At 38.7% G+C, this 26,507-nt stretch overlaps 2 protein-coding genes across 2 annotated transcripts; one reads left to right on the top strand and one right to left on the bottom strand.

Annotated features, from left to right (window-relative positions):
- Positions 1 to 690: 690 nt before the first annotated feature.
- Positions 691 to 5,963, bottom strand: LOC122662088 ((3aS,4S,5R,7aS)-5-hydroxy-7a-methyl-1-oxo-octahydro-1H-indene-4-carboxyl-CoA dehydrogenase). The gene is made up of 6 exons (XM_043857651.1): positions 5,740 to 5,963; positions 4,963 to 5,175; positions 4,534 to 4,629; positions 3,404 to 3,549; positions 2,734 to 2,953; positions 691 to 1,117 (listed from the first exon to the last, which is right to left on the bottom strand). Exons 1-6 carry the CDS (start codon positions 5,872 to 5,874, stop codon positions 923 to 925), a joined length of 1,005 nt encoding a protein of 334 aa, XP_043713586.1. The 5' UTR covers positions 5,875 to 5,963; the 3' UTR covers positions 691 to 922.
- Positions 5,964 to 14,752: 8,789 nt separating this feature from the next.
- Positions 14,753 to 15,932, top strand: LOC122662115 (protein PHOSPHATE-INDUCED 1-like). The gene has a single exon (XM_043857679.1). It carries the CDS (start codon positions 14,798 to 14,800, stop codon positions 15,776 to 15,778), a length of 981 nt encoding a protein of 326 aa, XP_043713614.1. The 5' UTR covers positions 14,753 to 14,797; the 3' UTR covers positions 15,779 to 15,932.
- Positions 15,933 to 26,507: the final 10,575 nt, after the last annotated feature.

Raw genomic sequence — 26,507 nt, 5'->3', positions numbered from 1 at the left:
ACCTTTCCAATCAATAAAATATGGTACCATCTAACATACCATATCATAGATATCCTTTTTCAAATTGAGTTCGACTAGATTATACTTCCCCTTAATAATGCTTGCATGTGAAGTACTTGTGCAATTATACAGTTTCCATATTTGCAAAAAGATTCGTATGTAGGACCACCCACATATCATTTTATAGATGACACATCTAGTCGTGCCACATGGACAGATAATGTGGCAACTTTGACCATTGAACATCTAGAGAATAAGCCGGAGGGATCTTTATCCCCTCCAGTACCCTGCCTGGTCATGATGGGGGTAAAATGACCGTCCCACCCCTCATAAAAAACGGAAATCATGTTTTTATTGATGCCGCTCGAATACACTGCCTAAGGAAGGTTAAAACGTCATTTCCATCTCCCTATGAAAAGAACCAGACCACTGTACCGGGCAGGGTAACTGGAGACGATAATGATCCCTTCTGCAATGGCCCTCAGTTCACTACTGGCATCAGGCCTATTGTGTAACTCTGACACCTCTAAGCACATCCCATTCCTACCATAGAATCAGGTTGGGCCTGCTGGGCCACGCACTGTAATGCATTTCTCAGGGAAAATGTGTTCCCTGAGGTTTGATACAATTCCAATAAAGCTTGAGCAAAGCTTGCTAATGAATCAAAATGAACTATGTAATGTAACATTATCACAACCAGAAAACCAATTTCAAAAAGATTACATAACTTGCCTCTTATTGACAATTTGAATTTCAAACACAGCATCAACAAAGAAGCAAATGCATTTGTTCAGGCTGAGCACCAGTGAACTGCAATGCAGTTATTACCGATCAAGACCTTTTAGTGTACCACCCACTAACCAAGTTCATTACAGTTTGCAAACGGATTAGTCGTTATGAGTTTAGGGTAATCCTCCTTTCTTCAACTCGTCTCTGCACGGAATTTTTGTTGGATTAAAAGCTGAGCTCCTTCGACTAGCCTCTTTACCACTTGACCTGCAGGTATGATTTCCTTGATGAGGCCTACACCTTGGCCAGCATACATGGCCAAGCTTTCAATGTCACCTGTTGTCGTCACATTTGGAACTGTACCAGCAAAAAGTCGGATTTCCCTCTCCTGTTGGAGATGAAAATAAATCAAATGGAGACATAAGAAAATTGCTGATTTATATCATTTGTTCCACTCGCAGATTCAAAGACCAACTCGTAATTTTATACAGATCCTATGTTGCTTCTGCATATAACCCTACATTTTTATTTATTTATCTATATATATTTTTTTTTTTTTTATTTTTTTTTTGGGGGGGGGGGGGGGGGAGTGTGACATAACATAACCCTATTGGTTCAGATTTACTTCAAGGAAAACAGAATATAGTTTCTACTCTTATGATTTGATGTGGAAAACTAAGACATTACCTAATTGGGAACTCAAAATGTCTTTTCCAGTGCATAATGGCAGCAAACAATTCTGAACAGAGGAGGCTTGGTTTTAAGGCTTCCTACATACTCAGATAACTAATTCACCCAAGACTTCCACCAGTTCATGTCTTTCCATTTTTATTTTTATTTTGTTGGGGGGGGGGGGTGAGGAGGGTTGGGCAGAAGGAAGGGGCAATAATGAAGAACATCCACCAGTATATCAAACAACATTTGTGGTTAATGCTTGAGAATCTTATAGCTAGACAGACATGACTTATAAATCTGGGACAAATTTCCATCAGTAAATAATTGAAACAGCTATGGTTTATTTAATGGGCTTATACCTAGGATGGATGTAGAGGGTGGGCCTTGGAGCAACGGTAAAGGCTGCTCCATTGTGACCAAGTGGTCACGGGTTCAAGTCTGGAAACAGCCTCTCTGCGAAAGCAGGGGTAAGGCTGTGCACATTATGACCCTCCCCAGACCCCGCAGTGGCAGGAGCCTCATACACTGGGTAACGCCCTTTATACCTAGGATGGATGTACCTTTTTGTCAAATCAAAAGGCCAAATAACAAATAGCAAGCCTCTCAACATCATTGTTTTATAGTCTTCAAATCATGCAAAAAACAATGTGCATGCTTATTTGTGTCACTGATTAAAAGTTGACCAGAACTTTAAGTTTTGAAATTCTTTTATCTTTACTATTCTGCATGTTATAGTCAAAGGATTCCAGCTTTTCAAATAAAAACAAGTTAATTAAAAGTTCTTTCACAAGTGAATTCTGATTGACATTCTATAACAATCTCAGGACAAGACAGCGCTTTTTAAGGAAAATGATCCAGGGTCTAGTTGAGAAAGATATCAAACCCCATCAGTATATATTTTTTAGAACCGAAAAAATATATGCAGCAAATAAGGCTCCATATTGGATGCAAAATGTTGTAAGGTAAACTATTTTAAGAAGAAAAGATCAATAGCATAATAGAAAATAGTCAGATTTTGTTTTTAATCGTAGTCACAGAGTGAAGTATTTCCTTTTTCCATTTTTTTCTATAAAACCCAAAGGAATTCATTTGAAAACTTTCTTTACTATATCGAATAAGTTTTTTAGTTAGTTATACAATTATTGTTGGGATCAGTTGGAAGTTTCTATTTTCTTTGTTGCAACTTTACAACATTTTACACTATCAGATAGGACCTAAGAAAATAAATACTCCTGAAAAAATGTAATTTCAGAGTAGTTATTCAGGCACAGAACAATATTTGATGATAATTCTTCTTTTGCTAGTTTGAAAAAGGAACAAGATGCTGACCATGCCATGTATTATTGAGTGGCCAATGACTGGCTGGTTGACCTCATTCTCATGTTCTGGAAGATGCCCCCAATCATTAAAGAAAGGTGTTTTCAGGACACGCTGTGGTGCTCCAGGCCACCTTGCTCGACCAAATATATCTGTGTATGCAGTTTCATCAAGCTCAATCAACTTCTTTTTATATATAGGGTGAGCATAGCTTTCCTCCGTTGCAAGAAACCTGTGTGGAATCAGCTCTGGGCAAATCAATACTTCAAAGGCTTTCAAAATGGGCATTTGAGACATGATATCACAACTAAGATAATAGATCAAAATACAAAATACGGGCCTAAAAATGAACCTATGTGCTGTACAAGAAATGACCTGGGACTTGACCCACCATCCAAGGAATCCATGATTTGCAAAAAATCAACCAGCTTGGATGACCATAATTATCTTTTCATAAAATTCTTTTATTTTCTTTTTCAAAATCATCCAGAATTTTGGAAAACAGGATGAATATAGACAGGTCAATTCTGAGTGATGAAATCCACAAGGAGGAGCTGTCTCAGTGACTCCATCCCTTGCATATATGTCATGTACACCATGTGCTATTTCTAGCTGTACTTCCATTTTCACTGATGAAGTACCTTAAAATTTTCTCCAAATGATATAGCATGCCACTACTAACCTAGTGCCGAGGCAAATACCCTGAGCGCCAAGAGCCAATGCAGCAACATAACCACGTTCGTCCACAATGCCACCCGAAGCAATGACAGGTATGTCTCGACCACCCACAAGATCAACTATTCTTGGCAACAGTGCCATCAACCCATCCTGCACAATGGAACAAAAAAACAGCCAAGGGGGAATAAATAATTATATTAAAAGCAAAAAAACAGAGAGGAAGGAAATGTAGCCAATTCGTTACTTTCCAATTAATAAATAAAGTTTGTAAAGACCAGTCAATTCTCAAAGGAATGCATGCCAAAATGGGCAGCAGTGGACGGTTTAATCCTTACATGGTTAATATCACCATATTTATTGAGAAAATCATATGGCTACTGATTCGATTGGATTCGAGTTGAGGAAGAAAAACAAAGAAATACAAATGTTTGAAGTTATGTTGGTGGGACTGTATGCATTTTGACATGGGAAGCAACCCCCCATGGCCCGCCAATAACCCTATCACAATTCAATAAATGCTGCCCTTTGTTTTGTCCTTGTAAGCATTAGAATAAATTCAGTGAGACCAAATTTTGAGAACTACATTGGGGTACTTCAAAAGTAAGGAAATAAAGCAGAATATCCCTTCACAATAGCTAGGAGCTAGCAAAACCTCACCAGGTCTCTAGACAATGGATCACCTGACAAGCAGATAAGCAAAAGGGCAAACTTGAAAAAAATCTTAATACGACAGTTTCAGATCTCAGGGTGAGAATATCTAATATCATGATTCCAATGCCTTCACCCAATTGATGTGGACTAATTCTGAATTTGTTTGGGTAGTTTATTGGCTATTCTCTAATATCTGAATCATCATAGAGACAAACAAGCCTGTTGATTCGAACTAATCACTTGCTACAACCAAAAATCTCCACGAATACAATTAGAGGACTAACCATTAGAGGACATGTTGAATGCTGATACGTACTAAAGTACCTTTTCAGGGAATGTGTTTGATATGGAACAAAACTAGAAGTTCAGCAGCATGATCCTAACTGAGTTTACAAATTTCAATGATTATATATAAATTCCATAGGTTCTATACCCTTTGTAGTATAGCTACTGTTACATTTACCAGTGTAAGTCATATGATACCTGACCGAGGACATGTCCTCCTGCTTCATGCCCTTGGACTATAAGTGCATCTACACCAACATTAATAGCTTGCTTGGCACCTTCAAGGCTCCCAACCTTTCATAGTTAAAGAGGTAAATAAATTAGATAATGAATGAAAAAATGAAATGGTTAAGTACTACTGTAACATCTATTGCTCCTAAGATATTAGCCCTTGATTTTACTCGATATAGCCTTTGTAAAACCTATAGGAATACAAATATTACCTAAATTAGATAATGAATGAAAAAATGAAATGGTTAAGTACTACTGTAACATCTATTGCTCCTAAGATATTAGCCCTTGATTTTACTCGATATAGCCTCTGTAAAACCTATAGGAATACAAATATTAACCATGTCACAACCCAAGTCCAGTAACAGTAAAGATCGTTAAATATGACCCACTCACTTGTTGGACAACCTTGACCCCTGATTGATGAGCTTTGAGTACAAGTTCCACTGGAAATTCACCCCAGGAGACCTGCAACACTGCGACCTTTTCGTCTAGTATGGCCTTTATATTTTCCTCATGTGGAAATGCAAGAACGACGCCCACCCCAAAGGGTTTGTCAGTTAAAGACCTTGTCTTCCTTATCAGCTCTTTTAAGTAATCTGGAGATTCCTGGCTCAAGAAAAATTTGAAGATCAAATGAGAAAATTGAACTAAAAGCACCTCTATCAAACACAAGTGAATGTTTTACACAGTTCTATGTAACAGGCATAAATTTCAGAAAGGTATTTAACTAACAGAGAAGTAATTGTCCTTCCCTTTTACTTTTTCAATATATTCATTCTCTTTCGTTTACATCTACCAAATGATTGAAGTATGGTATATCCATAGACCCTGAATTTGATATGCAGACCATGTTGTTCCTTTTATGCCATTTCAAATAGTGTTACACTCTTTAAGACTCATCACAAAGATAACATATATTTTAGTAGAAATTTACAAATAGCTGTATATTGAGATGCCAACAGCAAACAATGGGTCTGAACTCTCAATGAATGTGCTTATAATGATTAGTAGAAAGAAAATAAAAATTTTGAGATGTAGTGAGTTTAGTTTCATGTTATGATCAACTGGGTCCTCCGCAATAAATTCAAATTTAACAGACTTCATTTCAGAAAGAAGGGAAATGAAGGAAAGTAGCTAGTAAAGATATAGAGAGAAAGAAGAGGGACGAACCCAATCGGGGGCTCTGAGTAATCCAATTCCTCCGGCATTAGCAACAGCGGCAACGAGCTCTGGACCTGATATATCGGGTCCCAAGGGTCCCTGGACGATCCCATAGTCAAACCCTAATATCCCTTTCCAACCCATCTCTAAAACTGTTCTTTCTATGCCGGACAGGCGACAGTTGGCGAACACTTAACCAAATCAGAAATTGATTTATAGAAGTCCTCCGTGTGCTCTGTTTTGCTGTCTGTCTCTGCCCTAATTGGGTATTATTATAGTACGTTCCACTTCACCTCTCAATCAAAAAAAATCCATCTCTAGTTCGCTTACGAAAGCAGGGACGACCTTACTACGTTAGCTAGGAAAATTTGGGACGTCATCCATGGATAGTGTTCTTCGCGGAGTTGATGAATTGGGTTAGCTTCACTTCCAGAGAGGAAAATTGAATCCAATCAGGCGTGTTTACTATCAGCTATCCAATAAATAATTTAACCCCACGAAGGCTGCAGCAGCCGATGGCCCAGCGCTGAGGCAGTACTAGTAGTCCAATTTATTAGTTTAGTTTGCCTTCCACCATAGCCGCCTGCCTCCTCTGTCTTCTTCCTTTCTATCCTTCTCTGAGCAGAAAGTAAAAACGTGTAGTTTAGTATTTCTTTCTTGACCAAAGAATCTCAGTTGAATCGTGTTTCTCTTTTCTTGCTCTAAGTTCGAACCTTTGGTAGCGTTGGAAGGGCAGTGTACCATTGTTAAGAGACAATGTTCTTCTCCATGGGAGCGCCTCAGAAGGTGTTGAAAGGGCAGTGTACTATAGTTGCCTGGTGGCGTAGCCATGCACTAGCGCTAGGGCCAGATGGGATTTTTTATGGTCAAGAGACGCTAACGGGTGGTGTAGCCCTTGCACTAGCTGACTTATTGCCCATGAAAGTGTGCCTAAAGGCATTGGTTTAGGTGTGATTTTTTTATTTAATTAGGGGTTGAACGGTCTTTTATCCAATCTTGGATTTTTCCACCATATATTCTTGAGAATCTAAGTAGATAGTAAAATAGTGAGATTTCGGTTTAAATACTTGGGTTTGATTTGGTTTAAAGCAAGGTTCTAAAACTCAGGTTTCGACTAGCCAGAAAACGAGTTCATCTCGATTTCGACCATATCTCGATCGAAACTTGGGATTTTCTTCTGGCTAATTCGAACCTTGGTTTTCGAGGCCCAGAAATTGATTTTTTACCCTGATTCTTGTTGTGCTGCCTATTTTTGACATTTTAAACTCAATCCATGCATTAGTTTCACATAGAAAACACTAAAAATATTACTTGTGGTTTTGATCCAAGTTTGATATTGTATATTTTGTCTTGGACATGGTATCAAATAAGGTTTGACCGGAACATAACTCCTTCAATATAAATGAGATTTAAGTAATATTGGATTTGTTAGAAAGCTTTGTTTTGATAACTTTTCAATAAGTCCAAGATTGCTCTGATTTATATTGAAGGAGTTATGTACCGGTCAAACTTAATTTGGTGTGCGCGAATGCAGTCAAAATCACTCTGAATGAAAATATTCTTTTGGACATCAAAACAAATGAATATTTTACTGCAGTTTTTGTTTTTAGCAATGTTTTGCCATATTTACATTTATGGAATTTTTAGATTTAAGAAAAACCCTAGTATTAGAAAGTTGAAAATTGCACTTACCGTTGAAAATTCAATTTTTATTCTTGAACTAGAGGGTTGATTTTTTTTCCTTTTGGAATTTGACTTTTTTAACTATTTTTATTGGATTCAAATAGGGGGTATTTGTTTATTTATGAATATTATCTTAAGTATATGAAACATTTACTTAAATGATATTAGACATAACTAAGTGTCTGTCCTGGTTTCTGACAGTTTCTAGCATAAATACCTGTCTGTCCAAGTTTCGAGCCAAGTTTCCCCTAGTTTCGATGGACATATGTGTCGAAACCATCGAAACCCGATCGAATCCAGGAATTTTATAAAATCCCCCTTCAACTCGTCTCGAAAACCAGGGAAACCGAGTTAACTCGATGGTTTCGACAGGTATCAATCGAGTTTTTGTTCCATGGTTTAAAGTGTAGTAAGTACAAGTTGACATCTAACCATTTATTCCAGTTTGTGAAATTAGAATCATTTATTAAATGATTTCGGTTTCCTTATTTGTAAACAATTTCAATTTCATAATTTTAAATAATTTGATCTAATCATTTTAATATTCTTAGAGGATTTTCTTATGCAAGCATATCATTGGTACAATTTTAGCTAAAATGAGGAGAGGAAGTAGCTAAAATAACAAAAGATTATGTTTTGTATTTTCTTCATTTCCATTGGATGGCATTTTCTAGTTTACTAAAGCTTTGAATTTGAGTTTGAGTAACTTTCTCTGCTGACTTTGGATTAAAATTTCGTCATTGAGATGCTTGTGAGGTCCTCTATTACATGAACTTTACAGTCAAATAGCAAATAATAATAAAGCATTATACTTCACTAGGCATGGTGATGCCTAAAAGAACCCTAAATTAAAACAGATAACTGTTGCGTCAGCTAATTAAATAGGTGATAGTGCAATCCATGTGATAGGTGGCACCTGCAACACACATTTTGCCAAGCCTTGCCCAATAGGCAGCCAACGAGTGCAACGTGGCAACTAGTTGATGCTCAAATTTGGTCCATAGTTCCTCTTCATTGGATGGTGCGAGATCGATTGTGGTGGTTAACGTCATTGGAGGATATATGGATTCTGAACTCCATAGGCAGTCCCACTATATCACTCGAAAATATTTCTTTCCAATTTGAGGGTTAAATATGAAAACAAAATCCATTAATTACGAGATAATTCTTACAGTTGAGTGCTGAATATTATCCTAGTTAGACAATTGTTGGCCTGATTATACCCCAAGCCCATACCCATTGGACTTGGGTTTCTATTACAATGCCGAGATGGCCTTCCCACTGACATTAAACTTGTGAACACTGGTGGGCTGATCCAGGTATAATCGAAGTTGAAGCCCAGTTCAAATTACATAAAAATGAAATTTCCCCATTAGAACTAGTAATAAGCCAAATTACTACTAAGCCATATGAATTAACTGAACTAAACCAAAAGTGAAATAAGCCAAATAACATAGAAGGTGATTTGCTCCACAACTACTAGTTGTAATAAGCCAAAAAATTTCCGGTCAATGTTATTTAGTCAGGCTGTCAAGATAAGCTTATCGCAATGGCCGGAGGATATCTGTCACATTGCATGTTCATTATACTCAAATTTTGTAGACTTGTCTCCCTGCATCCCCTACTCGCATGTCAAGTTTCAGTCCAAATGAAGCTTGCTAAATAGCAAAATAGAGCTTTGGAAATCCATGACTATGGGAGAGTACAATAGTGATTCGAGTATTACAAGTATGTAGAGACATACATCAGGATACATGGCAATACATGTGAGAGCATATGGTTGAATTTGAGTATGAAATTTGATAAGTTCCTTATCCGGACCATTCACTATATGTTCAAGGGTTAGGAAAAAAAAGAAAATAATTGCTGGATAATTTTTTCGTGTGACAATTTTGTGGATTGTAGAAAAGAAGATTATCTTTACTAGTTTTTAAAGTAGCATTTTCCCCAATTTTTTTCCTTATTTTTAAGAAGGGAAAAAGTTCTCTGTCCGGGCAGCACTCCCATGAGTCTATCTCTCTCCTCCCCATGTGAAAAGGCATTTCTGCCCCCTTGTTTTAAGGAGGAAGAGAGAGATAGACACATGGGAGTGCTGGTGTAGGCCACACTCCTGTACAGAAAATTGCTTCCTTTTTAAGAAATATGTTTTTAGATTTATTAGAGCTTTGAATCTCCTCAAATTTTATTTTTTTTTATCAGAATATGGATCGAATAATAAATATTCTTTTTGAAGTGGTCTACTTGTATTTGTTATTTCAAGAACTTAATTTATGTAAAATTGTAAAGTAAATAAATAACTTAAATTCAGAATTCATCAACTTTATATTGCAATATTCTTGTTAAAAAAAAAAACATCAAATATATAATGATTTATACAATCCAATATGACCCACACGATCCACAAACACATTGGGTAGAAGCCCTTTTGTGAATGGCTCAACAATCATTTCCTTAATACTAATGTATTTTATCGTTATACAATGAACCCGGACATCATCTTTAACAACAAAAGGATAATGTTTCATGCTTGGGAGCAGAGGGTACCCTAGCACGTCTCTCTCTTTCTCTCTCCTCGGGGCAGAGAGGTCATTTCCTATGAAGAGAAGCTGAAATGTGGGAAGTAGGAAGCCTCCTTCCCGTCCCATATTCTTGTATCTCCATTTTTTGTGCTTAGGCTTCTGAAATATATGATATAATGCAATATTATCTGCTTGTGACATTGGGGTTTCCATTAAATTGTCCTGTTTCAAAACTTCAAAACTTCAGAGGATTGGCACAGCCCCAAGATTCTCTGTTAACAAGTTTATCATCTTTGTACTTTATCCTGTATTCATTTGAATGGATAATTGAACAAATCCATTGAATCTCCTCTAGTATAGAGCTCCAAGAGTTTATAAAGATCAGAAATTTAAAAATGGTATGATCCCTCTGGTTTTTTGCACTACAATCCATAGCATGGCAGCAATTTACTTATTTTGTGTGTGTGTGTGTGTGTGTGTGGGTGTGTGTCCTCTCTGCTTCATGACTCATACCAGAAGAACATCTTCCAGGCTTTCTTGGGTTGGTCACGTTTTTTGGAACAACTGATGTAGTCTTGAGGCTCTAAGCTATCCAATCAAGAAAACAAAAAATTAGACTAAGAATGTGATAACTTGATTAGTAGCACCAGGGGAAAGGGGAGTTAGTATTCTTGAGATCCATTTGTTGAAGAACATGATATAGTGAATCACCAAGGAGTCAATTAAACTGTCTAAACCCATACACCAAGAGCTCCAACCTGTAACTCACAAATATCCTCTTTCAACTTAAAATACTGAGAGGTAAGTGCAAATACAAGAAACAGAGAAGGAACATACACAGATACACCCAAAAAAGTGTCTTTTAAGGGTTATTTTCAGTTAATCCAAAACTTGTGCGGAGAGTAAGAAATGCATTAAACTGATAAATCAACTTGTATTATACTGACAGATTCCCTGGGAATTGAAAAAGTATCAGCACCACCATTTCTGTACTCTTTCATTGTTTTCTCTGTATAAAGTAACCAGTCTTACATTGAGCTGTATAAATCCTGTTACTCATCGTTGAAAGCACTGTACATTAAAAAATGATGGTCAGAAGACTACTATCATATCATGTGAAGGAAGTGGCTTGGAAGCTCACCTAGGCTAATATGGTATTAAGTCAATACCTTGTAAATGGAAATTAATGTAACCATTAATAATAAAAAACCATGGATTTTAGGTGTGTTTCTTAGATTCCCAAAGAAATGGTTCACTCGTGCACCAGAAAATAATTGAAAACTAGGTGATTTGGTAGAACCACATCAACCATGAGACATGGCGCATGCAGCTGTGTGGTTTTGGGGTTGAGTTTTTCAGGTGTAGCTGGCTTCCAAGGTTGAGGGTGACCAGAAAGCACATCATCACAAGTCTTGTTGTGCTTCTGACGACAAAGTGCTTATAATTTTGACTAATAATTAAGCTAATCTCAATAAATTAAACTACCCCAACAACACTATTACAGTGGGAGACCATATTAGTTAGGTTATTTAAAGCAGAGACTAACAATATTCCTTTGGTCTCCTTTGTGCATTGTTGCTTGTTTTTCGGGGATTTAATTAATGAAAACATAATATATCTAAGGGAAAAAGAACTGCAGTCGGAGTATAGAAACCACCCCCTTGTTTTGTGGAGGAGAGAGAGAGACTCATTGGAGTGCTGGTGTAGGCCACACTCCCGGACAGAAAACTACTTCTCTATATCTAATTAATGAAAACAGGTCTGCATCTTTGAATGTTCTTGTTCTTGATCATCAGCCCTCACTTCATGAGAATTGACCCTTTACTTGATTTTTTTTTGTTTTTTTGTTTTTTTTGTTTGAATAACCCTTTCTTTGGAATTAAAGTGATGGGAATATAAGAAAAACAGAATATAATGCATACCTGGATTGATTGCTGAATCAAACTTGTTAACCCACCAAGTAGTTAATGTAAAAAAAGAAAAAGAGGATCCACAGATTTCTTAAATTTGAGCAAATCCTACTCTGAAGGGTTAATTAAGTTACATAACAGAAGAGACATCAAAGATAGTAGATTACTAGGGATGAAGCGAAGTGGGTGTCTCAATGTTTGCTAGTAATGGAACAAAGCAACCAAACCAAATGAAGGAATCCAACCCCATCAGACACTCTGAAGTCTTTGGTTCAAAGTCTTATTGGGATTTGGTGGCATTACAGTTGGCTAACACACATTTATCTTAATTTTATACAGTTAATGTATCATCACATACTATATATTTAAGAATATATATATATACAGTTCTGGTCCTGAAAGCTAAGTCTTTAGATAAGTTTTTAAATGTGAAAAATAATTTTTTTTCCTTTCTTGTTTGACTGAAACTTAGGATTCCCTTCAAGAACTAATGGCGGATCATGTACTTATGTAAGTACCGTCCAAGTCCTTTCAAGGCCAGTACGTGGATTCCATGTGATTGGCCCTGGAGAGCTTTGAACGGAATTTTTAAAGTGCATCAGATGGTGGTCAGTGCACTATCCATGAGAGGATGAATTGTCCATTTATTATTACGAGATGAGGATGAAATAAGTGAAACAGAACCCCATTACTCAAAAAAATGGTCAAAGGTCATAGTTTCTTAGAGATCATCATCATCATCATCTCTTAGATGGGCATGATTGAATGTGCCATAATGAGGAACCTACTAAGTAGTCTATTTATATGTGATTCCAACCTTTCATTTATATCATCTATGCATCACATGGAGATTGGCATAACCAACTGTCTCGATTAATTTTAAGTTTTTATGAAAGCAATTAATTTTACCTAATTCCAACCTAATGTTAGCTTAATCCGCGTTGTCCGTAATAGGTCCTCTAGTTTATTAATGGCCTGTCTTATCTCTTATGTCTATTAATAGGGAAGGATTATGGACAGTGCTTCTGACCCTTTGACCAATCCATGAACGTGCTCTGTTCCCTTTGTATTTTATCTATAGTTTTATAACCTCAGCTTTAATTGTGGAATTAATGGCACTAGTTGTTAATAACTTAAGTCTACATTTTGTGTGAGAATGCAATTAAGGGAGATCGTGGGGTTTGGTCTTTCTGATCAAACATTTATTATTACATTAAAACTAATTGGTGATAGTGAAGGGTGTAATTTTATTTCCTTATACATATGATTAATCTTAGAATTGTGAGAAAACGTTAATCTTATACAAGAGATGATCTAACTCCAGTTCGTAAATGGTTCTAAGCACAGTTAGAGTGTCAAAACTTCTAAGATACTTTCTTAAAAATGCATATCATCGATATTTTATTCTTAAGAACACATATAACCAAATATCTATTCTTAAACATACAAACATACAAACATTCAAATATTCATTCGTAATCATACACACCAAATGCGTAGAAAGGAAATCTTCGTTCTTAAGCATAGAAATAATTCTTAAAATTGTAACTTCCACCGCTCTCATAAAAAATATGAAAAAAAGAATATTAACCAATCGATTATGAAACTATTACGAAACCCATCCCAAAATTGTCTTGTTCCATTTATTAATCAGTTCCAAATTAGATCTCAAAATCACCCCATTTATTAATCTGTCATTGGCACCCTTGAAGTTGTAAACAAAGATGGAAGTGGAAAAATAGAGTTGATTGCTTTGTTGCCCACTTTGCCTATCAGTAGAGATATCAACAAGGCTACGGTTGTTTTGCTGTAAGATATTTAACATAAATACATAATTTTTTAGAAAGTTAATGCAAAATAATACAATGATTAGAAAAAAGAAATGTTTTAAGGCTTGAGGTTATTATAGCGGGGCCTAGCCCTTAGGAGGTTCGAGTTTAAGAGGAGGCCGACCTATTCCTCACTAGTCTTGGATTCCCACCACTCCCATAATAAAATATGACAAAAAGAATCTTAATCGTAGTTTCGGGTTTAAATACAAGTCAATGCCTTTATGTGTAAAAAGACCATTCAACTCCCCCAATAAAATTGAAAATCGCATCCAACAAACCATTTCCTCTTTATGCATTTTCATTGGCTATCGGGGTAGCAGTTGATAACACGACCGATTGACATGCACATCCCAAGCCTGTCATTGATATGATTCAGCAAAAAATGTAGGAAAAGTGTAACCCCAAACGTAGGGCCCACATCCACACACCACCCCAGAAGTTCTAATTCCAGCCTTTGGTTGTCTGTAAAAAACAAATAACTCAGAATCAGAGGTTTGGCTTTTTATGACGCGCTACAGTTGTCACGTGTTAGCTTGATCCAGCTGGCACCTTTCCAACCCCTCGGTTTTCACCTTCCCAGCTCCGCACGCGCCCAAGATTCCTTTTCACGTGTTTATTTGTGTGAGACTGTGCGGGTCACTCACCCCCTCTGCCTCCGTTCAACCCCTAAAGCCGCCTTAGCGTTTCATTTTTGTCTCCATTTGTACTTTTATACTGAAAAAGCGCTAAAAAGAAACAAAATAGAGAAGTCCAAAGCCAGTTGGCATTGTAATTAGACTTATAATAGTTGTCATTAGCCCACGGCCCAGCCCAGTGGCCTACCTCTCTTCCAACGTCTCTTTTCCCTCTTTAATACTTCTCGAAAAAACAGAGAGGCGAGGTCTAAGGGTATCTTCGTCAATTAGTATCTGTGACAGCAGAGAGAGTGTGGTGTGGAGTGGAGTGGAGTGTGGACTACGGTGACCTCACTTCGTGGAAATAACCCTCTCACCCCAAGGAGTCCTCCTGCCCCAATTGGCCCCTTCTCCTCCAATGCTATATATAACGCCACCCCCCTCTTTAGTCTTCGTCGATCTCAGCTTCTCTTCTTAGAGTGTCTTCCCTTCTCTCCACGGTTTTTGAAATGTTGAAAATGGCTTCTTCTTCTTCTGTTTCCCTTCTCCTCTTGCAACTCCTGCTTGTAGTTTCCCTCTTTCATGTCTCTTCTGCAGGAAGAAGACTGACTGAGTTGGTACAGGAGCAACCCCTGCTTCAATACCATAAGGGTTCCCTTCTTTCCGGCCAAATCTCAGTTAATCTCATCTGGTACGGCAAATTCAAGCAATCCCAACATGCTATCATCTCCGATTTCATATCTTCCCTCTCCACAACCTCACCTCCCCTGAACACCCAACCCCAACCCTCTGTTCTTACATGGTGGAAAACCACAGAGAAATACTATCATCTCAGCTCTAAGAAACAATCTTCGCTTTCCCTCCATCTGGGCAAGCAGCTCCTCGATGAGAACTACTCCTTGGGCAAATCTCTAACCAGCAAACAACTTGTTCAGCTCGCAGCCAGAGGCGACCATAGGAACGCCATTAACGTCGTCTTGACAGCCTCTGATGTTGCCGTTGAAGGGTTCTGCGTCAGTAGGTGCGGAACTCATGGGTCCTCTCTGGAACACCACCACATGAAGAATGTTCGCTACAAGAAGCACAAGTTCGCTTACATCTGGGTCGGCAATTCGGAGACTCAATGCCCTGGTCAATGCGCTTGGCCCTTCCACCAACCCATCTATGGAACTCAGAGCTCTCCTTTGGTCGCCCCCAACAACGACGTTGGCCTTGACGGAATGGTTATCAATCTCGCTAGCCTCTTGGCCGGAACTGCCACGAATCCATTCGGTAATGGTTATTACCAAGGATCTGCAGAGGCACCTCTAGAAGCTGGTTCGGCTTGCCCTGGTATATATGGAAAGGGAGCTTATCCGGGTTATGCTGGAGAGCTTTTGGTGGATTCGACGACCGGTGCTAGCTACAATGCCCACGGCGTAAATGGGAGGAAGTATATGCTTCCGGCCCTGTACGATCCTACCACATCTTCGTGCTCGACATTGGTCTAGAACAGTAGCAGAGTGGCTAATTGTATATTCCTCATAACAATAGTAGGAAAACTAGGATTAGATACTGTAATTTATTTGTTTATTTGTTCATTTTTTGCCCCATTATGATCGAATAATTTATAAAAGCAAATAACTTTGGGTTTGCTCCTTCAACTATGTTTAAATGATCACTCGATTCCATATATCCTTTACTAAGTTCTCAAATCCGGAAAGAGAAACAGCTCCGGATGAACTCTTCTGAAGCTAAACAGAGACCAGATGGAAAGTGAATGGATAGACAAACATCTACCCTCCATTAGGACTAAGTATACCTGACATTGCTGCTACTCTGATGCTTGGTAATGAGTTTCTGAACCTTTGCAGTAATGTCACTTAAGCTTGAGAACCAGTTGATGGTCTCAGCATATGTTCAGTGCGGGGCCAGGACTCATCCATATCACTCTTATTCATATTTCCATTCCACCAAGGGAAGATAAGATAAGAGTCATGATCCAATTCTGAATCCGCATTGCAACCAGCTCAGGATTCTTATGTTGAATCTTGATAATGATTCTTATGCTGATGTGGCAAGATTGCCCACATCAGCTAACAAAAACTCAAATCAGTTTTGAATATGAGCAAAATCTTACTTCATCTGAGCTCAGGTTCAGCCTTTGCGGGTTTAGTTTTACTTTACTTGCTTAGGAGAGAGGATCGACACTTCCCTCAACTTTATTCTGAAATGAGTTGGGATGTAAATGGATGGGAAAAAAAAAATCAGCTCCCCTCCAGCCGTGGCGGGAGTTGGACGATTCAGCCCAACAAAAACAATGGTGTTTGGATCATTTCATAGGTGGTGTACATCAGTTAAAAAAGCAAGCCAATCCGCCGTGTTATTTTCCTCACGAAAACAATGTTGAAGGTGGAGGAAAAGTCCCTTTATATAATTAGCAACATCTTGAACGATACTTCTATTTAGGGAGAATGTTCTCTGTGTGCCGCAGTGCAGACTGCGTCCAAGCACATGGGCCTGCAACTCACTCAGGGGGCAGAGTGATCATCATGCCCACACCCATGTACTACCCCCATGTGCTTGGGCACAGCCTCCACTGCGTCACAGAGAACAGCGCCCCTTCTATTTATTTCAGAGCTTAAAGAAGTGGTCCACGATTTGGCTTCTTTGGTAGTTTTGTGTCCTATTGCGTCTCTAAGTCATAGCTGGCTTGGATCATATAACATTTAGAAACCTTACGAGTTATTCAATAGTAGGCCCACTGGGCCTAGCCCAGTGACAGGAAAGATAACGCCAATATGGAAGTATGCAATTATTGAGTTCTGTTCTATCCATAAGGTTTCGTATAGTTGTTGGATAAGAAACTACATGGGTCCGGGGCTATGGGGCTACAGAATCCATTCATGGTTCTGTGGGTTCCATTAAAACTTGCCATTTGTTGATGTCACAGGAATACTCTCACTCGTAAGATATTGCAAATACAATGTGGGCCCAGATAAATTGAACCCCTACCCAACCCAGAATCAGGGTCAATTTGGGTCCCTATTTTATATTCACCCTAGGTTTAGTTCCACTTTTCCTTTTTCTTTCACTTCTATTTTTTGGTTGAATTTTCCATTTTCTTTCAGTTACGTTTAAGTATATTATTGTCTTTCTTTTTTTTTTTTTTGGTGAAAAATTATTGTCTATTAAGTATAAAGGAAAATGATATCGTAGACTCCACAGAGGCATAAAGTTTCATGAACTCCCAATGCAATGACTCCCTTTGGAATCAAAGTAACACAACTCGATGCTTCAATAAATAAAAGTTACTCAAACTCTAAATTAAAAAATTTAGTAAAATTAACAAAATCAAAAGGAGATGAATATAAAATTCAAATAAGTATTTTTTTTAGGACGAATGTTCTTTATGCCGCACCGTAGTCTGCACCCAGCCACATGAGCCTACCATCAGGGGGTAGGATGGTCACTTCGCCCACCCCCATGTGTCTGGGTGGAATCTGCACCCCGGGCACATATAACATTTGGCCTTTTATTTTTTATTTTTCTTTTTTTATCAAATTTCCCTTCATCCACCAAACCCCTTCTAATGTTTTAGTATGATCCTTTCCCGCCCTCTCCCACCTTGCGGTTGGAGGAAAACTCGATCCCCTTTCTTTTTTTTAACTAATTCTTCTACTCATTTCAAAATTTTCGATTGAGTTCGATCTATTTTGACCAATCAGGTTTAGGGTTTGACACACCTAGACCTTCAGGGTGCAATGGAAGAACACTTTAAGATTGATCACAAATAGGTTATCCATATCCATTGATTAGTCCTAGAATAGGTTCACAATTGCACACTGCCAAGTAGTAGTAGTAGTACCCTGTCACGTCCGAAGACAACCTTTTGCAATTTGGTATGAAGATTAGGACAATTGGCTTTTGTCCCAAAAAGTTAGATAGTAATGAAGAGATAGGGCGGCCTTTGTGGGCCTGTGGGGAGAAAGGTAGCTCAAGGCTGTGATAATCCAAAACGCATTTAACACGAGTGGTCAATGCCTTAAGGCTAAGGCCGGCCGGCTGGCTGGCTGGCCCTTCCCATTACTTGCAATTATAGATTCTGCCAATTTATTGGGATCGATCTTTACCTTTCTGTGTCACTTTCTTGACTAAAATGTTGCAAAGGTCATCCGACGAAACCCCACCTCACCTACCCACCCACTCACTCTCCCCAAAGGCCAAAGGCCAAAGGCCCATGACCAAATTATTGGTACCATGTGTTCATGCACATTGGCAATTTTACCCAATTTAATTTACATACACACAAGCTTAGCACAAGGATGGGTTACCGACAAGAATAGTGTGATATGATGGTTCCTTCCTTATTAGTTGTTAGTTCAATATTTGTTCAAATTGGGGTTTTGTTGGTTGGTTCATTGATTGATTGTTTGGTTGCCTAGCCTTTATCTCGACTTGGTCAGGTCTAGTGTGATGGTTTTAGGTGTAAGTATATATGGGTCATAGTCATACTCATACATAGCTTTCACTTATCTTCACTATTTGTTGTATGAGCAAAATTAATAAAAAAGGGGATACATTTGAAAGCGATCTTAATGGAGAGAATATAGATCTACCTTTCCACAGACTCGAAGGTTGCCTGAAGTGTAATTTTAGTTTTGCTGATAATGGTGAACTTCGGGTGGCAATGATCGATGCTTTTAGATTAAGATTTCTTGATATTTTTGATTTTGAAGCAGCAACTCTAATGGTGAATTGCTCGTATTCAACCTGTGTGATTACAACAATATCAGAATTGCTGGTGGTCTAGAGGTGGAGACGATGACGACTCTTGAGTCGTGGATCCTTGGGGAGGTAAATCCGTAATACAACCCAAGACCAAGGACCTAACTATCAGCAGTAGCTTTGCGGATAATCTCTCCCATCACTTTCCTAAACCCTTAATGTTGACGTGACATATTGGCTACATCAGTTTACGATGATCTAAATTGGCCAAAACCCTCAAAATTGGATGAAAGATGTCCATAGATTTTTGGTTTTTTGGATTTATTTTATTCAATGGTACTGTAAATGGTACAATGGTAATATGGGAGATACACCAATCTTTGACCAAATAGCCTACCAAGTGAAATTATTGTGATGTTGGGTGGTTTTATGAACTCGTCTACTATAATAAAGAAACTTGCAGTTGTTAGGAGATATGATGGGGTTGAATCGTGACACTTGTCATTTTTCTAAAGTTTGTAGATTTATGGTGCAAAATAGCGTCCAAGATAAACTAATCATGTACGCTGTTGTGGTAAATGTTTCACACACTTATCAAGTTACGATAGAATACACTCGGGTTGTACTCAATCAACAAGGATAGAAGGTTCATAACACTTCTCAACATCAGTGAAACCGACAGCCAACACATGGAGAACGTATAAGAGAGTGTGTGCGTGAGAGAAAGAGGAAAGAACACATAAATTAATTATCTTCAAAAGATAATGTCTCTCAGATTGAAAATACACAAATAACTAGCCGATGCTAACATCCAGTGCATTATAGATGACATGCAATACAAAATCATCTGCATCAATGAGCATTGGACGATCATTTGACATCGGTAAAAACTCGCTATACATCAAACAGAGAACATCACATAGCAAAAGGATAAAACTCATTAAACGTCGAATAGAGAACATTTCGGGAAAAAGACATCACACGTTGGTAAATTGATTTTCCGGATCTAAGTCACCAGCAAAATAGGAAGGCACACACATTACAGTAAAAACTCACGAAATGTCGGATTGAGAAAAATCACAGCTGGGAAAAAGACGTTGTTAAATTGATTTTCCAGATCTAAGTTATCACCAAGAAAGGAAGACATACAAATAAGGCCTGGCCTCACTATTGAAGCCATGACTTGGCCTAATACGACATGCAAAATTGTGTGTTTTGGCCTAATACCGCATGCACACATGTGTGTATGTGAAAATAAACTTTGAATTTTCACAAGGACAAGAAAATATAGTGAGTTTTTCTTCCATTGAACCCTAACTCTTTAATTCCAATTATATTATATAAACCCCATCTCACTTTCTTCCAAAGTAGAGATGTAAATGGATTGAATTCGATTCGAATAGTGCTATATCTGCATCCGCATCTAATTAGCTTTCGAACGAATTTGAACAATACTAAACGGATACGGAAACGGATTTTGACTATTAATGTACATCCGTATTCCAAAGTAATGTAAAACTATAGATTTTTCACTCTTTTTGCTTTACTAGAAGTTGGGTTCAACACTTGTGTGAGACAAAACATATATAGTACAATCTTTCAAAAATGGTATTTTGAAAATTCCTTTTATATAATCATGTCATCATTAAATTCAACAAAAAATACTTATAAATCATGATCAAGAAATAAGTTTCATTGTTTTTTTTAATTAATAAAATAATAATAATAATAATAAAGATTCATAAATAGAGTTTAATAATCGACATTAATAGTAATCAAGGATTGGCCAATTTCGATTAAGGTCCACCTTTTGGTAATTGACCACAACAAGAGGGAAGGGTTGGGAGGTGGGTTGCGTACCTAATCTTAACAAATGCCACAGTAGCTGTACGTTATGTCATTATGATGGGATGACAAATTTTTTTTTTTTTTGTTTTTTTGGTGCAAAAGTCCCCAAAACCCCCTCAAGGAGGGGAAAGGGGGGGGATCGATAAAAGCCACAAGAGGCAGAAACTATTGTACAATTCTCAAAAGATCCTTCGAAAAGGAGGACAACCAAAAACCCTGTCTAGGGAAACTGATAGCCCACTTAGCAATAGAATGGGAAATTACATTTTTCGACCTAATTACATGGCGGAAACTACAAGAAGCAAACTCAATCTTTAACAAAAGAATATCCTTAACCACAGTAGCAATTTCTTGAGGAGACACCAAAGAAGCAGACGAGAGGCACCTAATCAATACTTGGCAATCCGAAAGGATTCTCACATGAGACAAGCCTACTCTTTTTGTCGAGCAAAGGACCAACCTACAGCCAGTGCTTCACCCACCAATGCAAGCATCACAACAAGATGGTCAGAAACTTTCCCAACTTAGAATTAATAAAAAACCCCACAACAAGCTTTCCCAAGTTGGGAATCCCAACCCCTTTTCTTCATAACAATTATAATCATTCATAAATAGTAAATCCAGTAATCTGTGGGGACTGTTTGTGGGCTCCTACCCTCCTAAGCTTTCAAGTCATCATCCTCATTACAGCATGCCGTGTGGACCTTGGAGTTAAGACTCTCCTTCCATCTCTTTGTATTGATCATCTCTGCTGATCTGTACTTTGAATTGTCAACAAATTTTCATTTTTCATTTTATTGTCCCTTTATAATGTATGGCTAAGTACAGGACACCAACACTAAATGAATATCTCATTAGTCAAGCTCTAATCTAATATATGTGGAGAAATGTTCTCTGTGGGGATGTATGTCCTGCCCCTCTACACTCAGACATATGTGAAGTGAAATGACCACCTCATCCCATAAAAAATGGTATTCATCGTCCTATTGATCACGCTTCCTACACATATATAGGGAAAGAGAATGTCACCAGATGATGTAGTATATGTTGCCCCTAGCCCCCTATGCCTTGACATGGGAGCACGCAAAATAACCGTTGCAGTGTCGCACCCCTTGGAACCTCGTAACTAATCAGAGGTGCAATGGTCATTTCACATAGCCCTGTGTCAAGGCACTTGAGCAGCTTGTCTAGCACGACCAAGTGGCGTTCTTTCTCCCATATTTATATATTGCAGTTGTATTGAGTTATGTTCATGTGAGTGATGGGTATTTATTCACTTTCAATGTGCCACTTGCAAAAAACAAACCCTAGGTATTTGTCCGATCAACGGACAGCAGAGGATAACGATTCTTAGGTATCTCATTAATTCTTTAAAAAAAAAACTATACACAAGAAGGATGCAACTTCTACGGTTCTACCTACAATCTATCCACCTTTTAAATTTTAACTGTAGAGGGTGTGCCCATAAGAATCATAATCCCACTGTTTTCATCATGGTTTGTATCTTTTATAATTTAATGACTATTTCAAACTCTTTTTTCCTACAAAAATCTCCATAGTGGGTCTTTTTTTTTTATTATTTCCTCCCTTACTTCTGTTAAGAGTTCAAAAAATTGGAGAATAGAGACTATCCATAGCCTATCCAACTCGGGGTATATTTGGAACTATGTAACATTTCAAAATACGAAATCATGGATTGAATTAGCCAATGTCGATCGCTCGATTGTGATCCGAATCAGCCAAAATCGGTTGTAAACTGGCAAGAATTAGCGTGTACCATGATTCCAAGAATCGGAATCCGATCGCTACCGATTCCACTTCCTCAAAACAATGCTGGTCAAGACGCAAGACCTTATCACAGTGGTCACCACTCATTTGCGTGGCCTTGGCCTTTCGAATTTTTATCCGCTGTTGTAACTGGAGCGCTGCTGTGCGCATCGTGCGACGCAACTACGGTCATGTGTGGACAGCGGACTCCACTGTACGCACATGGCCGCTGCTGCGCCACACGATGCCCACAGCAGCGGACAACAGCGGATAAAGGTCCTTGGCCTTTCCCTTTGAAATCATATATTAATTGGTTACAATCTACACTCGCTCCCAAAATGAATCAACACGTGTCATTTGATTCCCATAACAACGGTGACTCAACTTTTACGCTACCTCTTCTTTTTTTGCAGACTTGCTTGCAGTGGAATGTGGTATCGTTGAATCATGGGTGGTGGTGTGTCCCCGCCTCAAATAATTATCACCTTCAATTTGCGATTGTTGCGTCAAGAATTGTACCAGAGCAATCTGTTCCTGCAATACATAGTAGCAAGAGAGGCCCGGGTTGAGCCGGTCTGTCCACTCCAATGCCTAAGTTAGATCTCTTAGCAACAGATAAGAATAATTGAGTTCAGATATCGTGGAGGAAAATTACCTAGTAATTTATAGACGATGAGTGAGGCATGGTGGGTAGAAATTTGCCCTATTAAGAAAGGAGAGTCCTGGGCGTGGAGTGAGAGATTTTAGGAGTAATTCTAGGGATAGGGTTGATCCCTTGATCCCCCTGCGCTTTATTAGGCAACGTATGGGCGATGATCTCGGGCCACTAGGACCCGTGGCGTGTTCCCTTTTCGTGGTGTGTAGTGATCGGGTCATCCTGAGAAGGTCGTTCCTGCTTCTCATAGGGTGGGCAAGGTTTTGGTCTGGTTGTGCCTTCAGAAAGGGTCTTCCTGTCGATCTCTCGCTGCTCAGCCATGTCCGGCCTTGCGTATATGAACCCCGAAGTCGGGTGCCAGTATGAGTCTCCTCGTTTTGGATAACCCATGGCTCGTGTTCACCCCACTTGACCTCGGCTCATCCTCGATGCACTGTTAGCTCCTCATTGGCCGATGTTTCATGACATATCTGCGGTCACCTTCAATTTCTCCAATTCCTCTAATAGGGGGCAGTGGACCACATCTAGGGCAGTGTGTTTGAGCAAGGGATAGGTGGTCATTTTCGCTCCCATATGAGGAATTGGAAGAACTAGAGAGGGCAGTAAACAGCAAATTGGAGGGGATAACGATTACCCCGTCCCACTGCACAATCCTACATTCCTCACACGAGTAACTTTTCTGATATATCTTTGCTACGTTCGCAAACTCACGTGTAACAACAGCTTTCTTCTCGCAGCAGGACTTAGAACAGACCATCCCTGGCCCCAACAACCCCACAATCTCAAAGTTGGTGCTACTTTTTTTTTTCTTTCTGGTTTGCATTTGGCTCGCCACCACCAGCACAATATAAAAAACACGCATGAGAAACGAGTCTCTACATATCTGGTCCCACATTCCCACTCATTAGTTTTGCGTGGAGAATATGCTTTTAAGTTGCCTATAATATAATGTGTGCTTCTAGTAGGGACATGGTTTGGGGTATCGGTATCGTATGGGCAATGCAAATCGGTTTTGTAAGTAATTGATCGTTGATGATATGTTATAATATACAATTGATATGGCCTATCCACGCTGATACTGATCCGATTCCATATTGATTTTTCGGTTTAACGATACCCGTTACGATACGTGCACTAAAAGCATGAGTAGGAAAAAAAGGGTAAAAACGAACAGAAGATGCAACAGGTGACGTAGGAGACCGAAGCATGCGGCTGCGGCTCCCTGTTCGAGCTTAGAAATCGGAACCATAAAATATTGGACCCCCGGCCCACACCCCACTTGTTCCTGGAATTCAGTAATCTAATGTTTCCATTTCGAACTGGATCCGATTAAATAAAAGCTGTAGGACTAAAACTAGCAGACAGAGAAAGGCACTTGTTTCGAGGTGTGGACTTTATAGCACTCTTCCCCATCCTTTACCTTCTAAATGACGTCACCATTTATACCCTAAACCAAAAACCCCTTCCCTACACGGACCTTATTCACTCTATAACCCTCCTGCCACAACTTAGTGGGTGGCCTCTTCTTAATTTGCCATTACTGATCCGCTATTACCCCTATAGTTCAAGGAACCGGAATCGACTGAGCCCAAAATTTAGAAATTAGGATCGGATCAGCTGATTTAGATTGAATCGGCCAAGATCGACCTAGATACTATTCGGTCAGATCAGCCAATCTCATTTCAAAATCTAGGATTTGGTCTATTTTTGGCCGGTTATGACTGATTCCTTACTGATCCCAATTCCGGGTTGTTAAATGAGTGTGAAGCTAGTCTAATCTCCGTCTATTCCTGCAACCTTCTTTTGAATAGTTCATTATTTATTATTTTGTTTTTTTTTTTAAATCGATAAAATAATAGAAAAAAAAATGTTTAGGAAAAAACCTAAAATTATTGAACCAAATTACTTCAACAATAATAATAATAATAAATCATATACTTCAAAATTTATGTCGATGATGTGTTGTTGAGACTTAGATAGAACTCTTAAAAACTAGCCATTAAGACGAATGTGATCTTATAATTCTTTACGTTAAGATACTCGAATTCAATGCACAAGAACATACATGAGAACTAGATATTCACAAGGAATTTTTTCATTTTTGTAGACACAACGCAGTTGTTATGCTCCATCTCATATACCACTTGTAGTGACACAGATATAATTCACCTTTAAATTTTGACTCTTCCCGTTTAACTTTGGATATTTAACTAGATCAGATATGAATCAGATGTTATTGAATCAGATTATTTCTTGTTTGGATACGAATATCTTTAAATGATGGATACAATTCATTTTCAATCCATATCTCTTAGTTGTTTTAGTCTCATGATTTTCATTTCCTCATTATTTAGAATCTATTGTATTTTCAAAATTCCTCAAGATCATTAATTATTTAATTTTTTTATTATTAATTAAAAAAAAAAAGAAGAAACTACCTGGGCATATGCAATGCACACCACCCTACACCGAAACACAGGACTGCACGAAAATGACAGCCATAGTCCAAGGATAAGCGAAAAATACTGAGGGCATGACGTTCATTTCGAACGGCCTTGTCCCTAGGGGTAGGGTTGAGTGTCGCACGCGAATTCGGGTATATCCATGTACATCCCTTCGCTTAAGTACTCACATTTGTATAGAAAAGCAAAATAAGGACTGTTTATTAAAAATGGAAAAAAGTGTTGGTAATTAGGCTAGCTAGGTAGGCACCGTCTGATTAGAAGAAGTAAAGAGTGGGGGATGGGTCACAATCCCTCATGATTATGGTAAGGTGCGACGTACAGTAAAATAATCGCTTCTGTACGAATAAAAGGTCAGATCATCATACATTATAAGCTGCAACGGCAGTTCTCAATTATCATACCGCAGAGAGGTCACAGTCAATACATCAAAGACATGAAAACACAGAATACCAAATCAATACAATACCCCCCCCCCCCCCCCCCTCCCTCTCCTAAAACAAACCTGCAAAACCCAAAAGCATACGCCTCCCCTAGTTGCTAATTTGGGAGGGTCCCTTCCCTTCCTAGTCCCTTTCAATGGCTTCCTCACCACGTCACCCAGATGGAACCTCACACTACAGCCTGCCGAACCCTATTGGCCCAACCGGTCAATCTCTCCATGGGGCGGTCAGCGTACGTGCACACCACAGCCTTCCCTTCTCTTCTCCAGCTGTCCACACGCTTCCCTCTCTCTCTCTCGTATCAAATATAAATACCATGTCCCTCTTCCTTCTCTCC

Source organism: Telopea speciosissima, chromosome 1 (genome assembly GCF_018873765.1).
Source record: "Telopea speciosissima isolate NSW1024214 ecotype Mountain lineage chromosome 1, Tspe_v1, whole genome shotgun sequence".
NCBI classification, from domain to species: domain Eukaryota; kingdom Viridiplantae; phylum Streptophyta; class Magnoliopsida; order Proteales; family Proteaceae; genus Telopea; species Telopea speciosissima.
The sequence above is the reverse complement of the archived record's forward strand: the minus strand, read 5'-3'. Positions and strand labels throughout refer to the sequence as shown.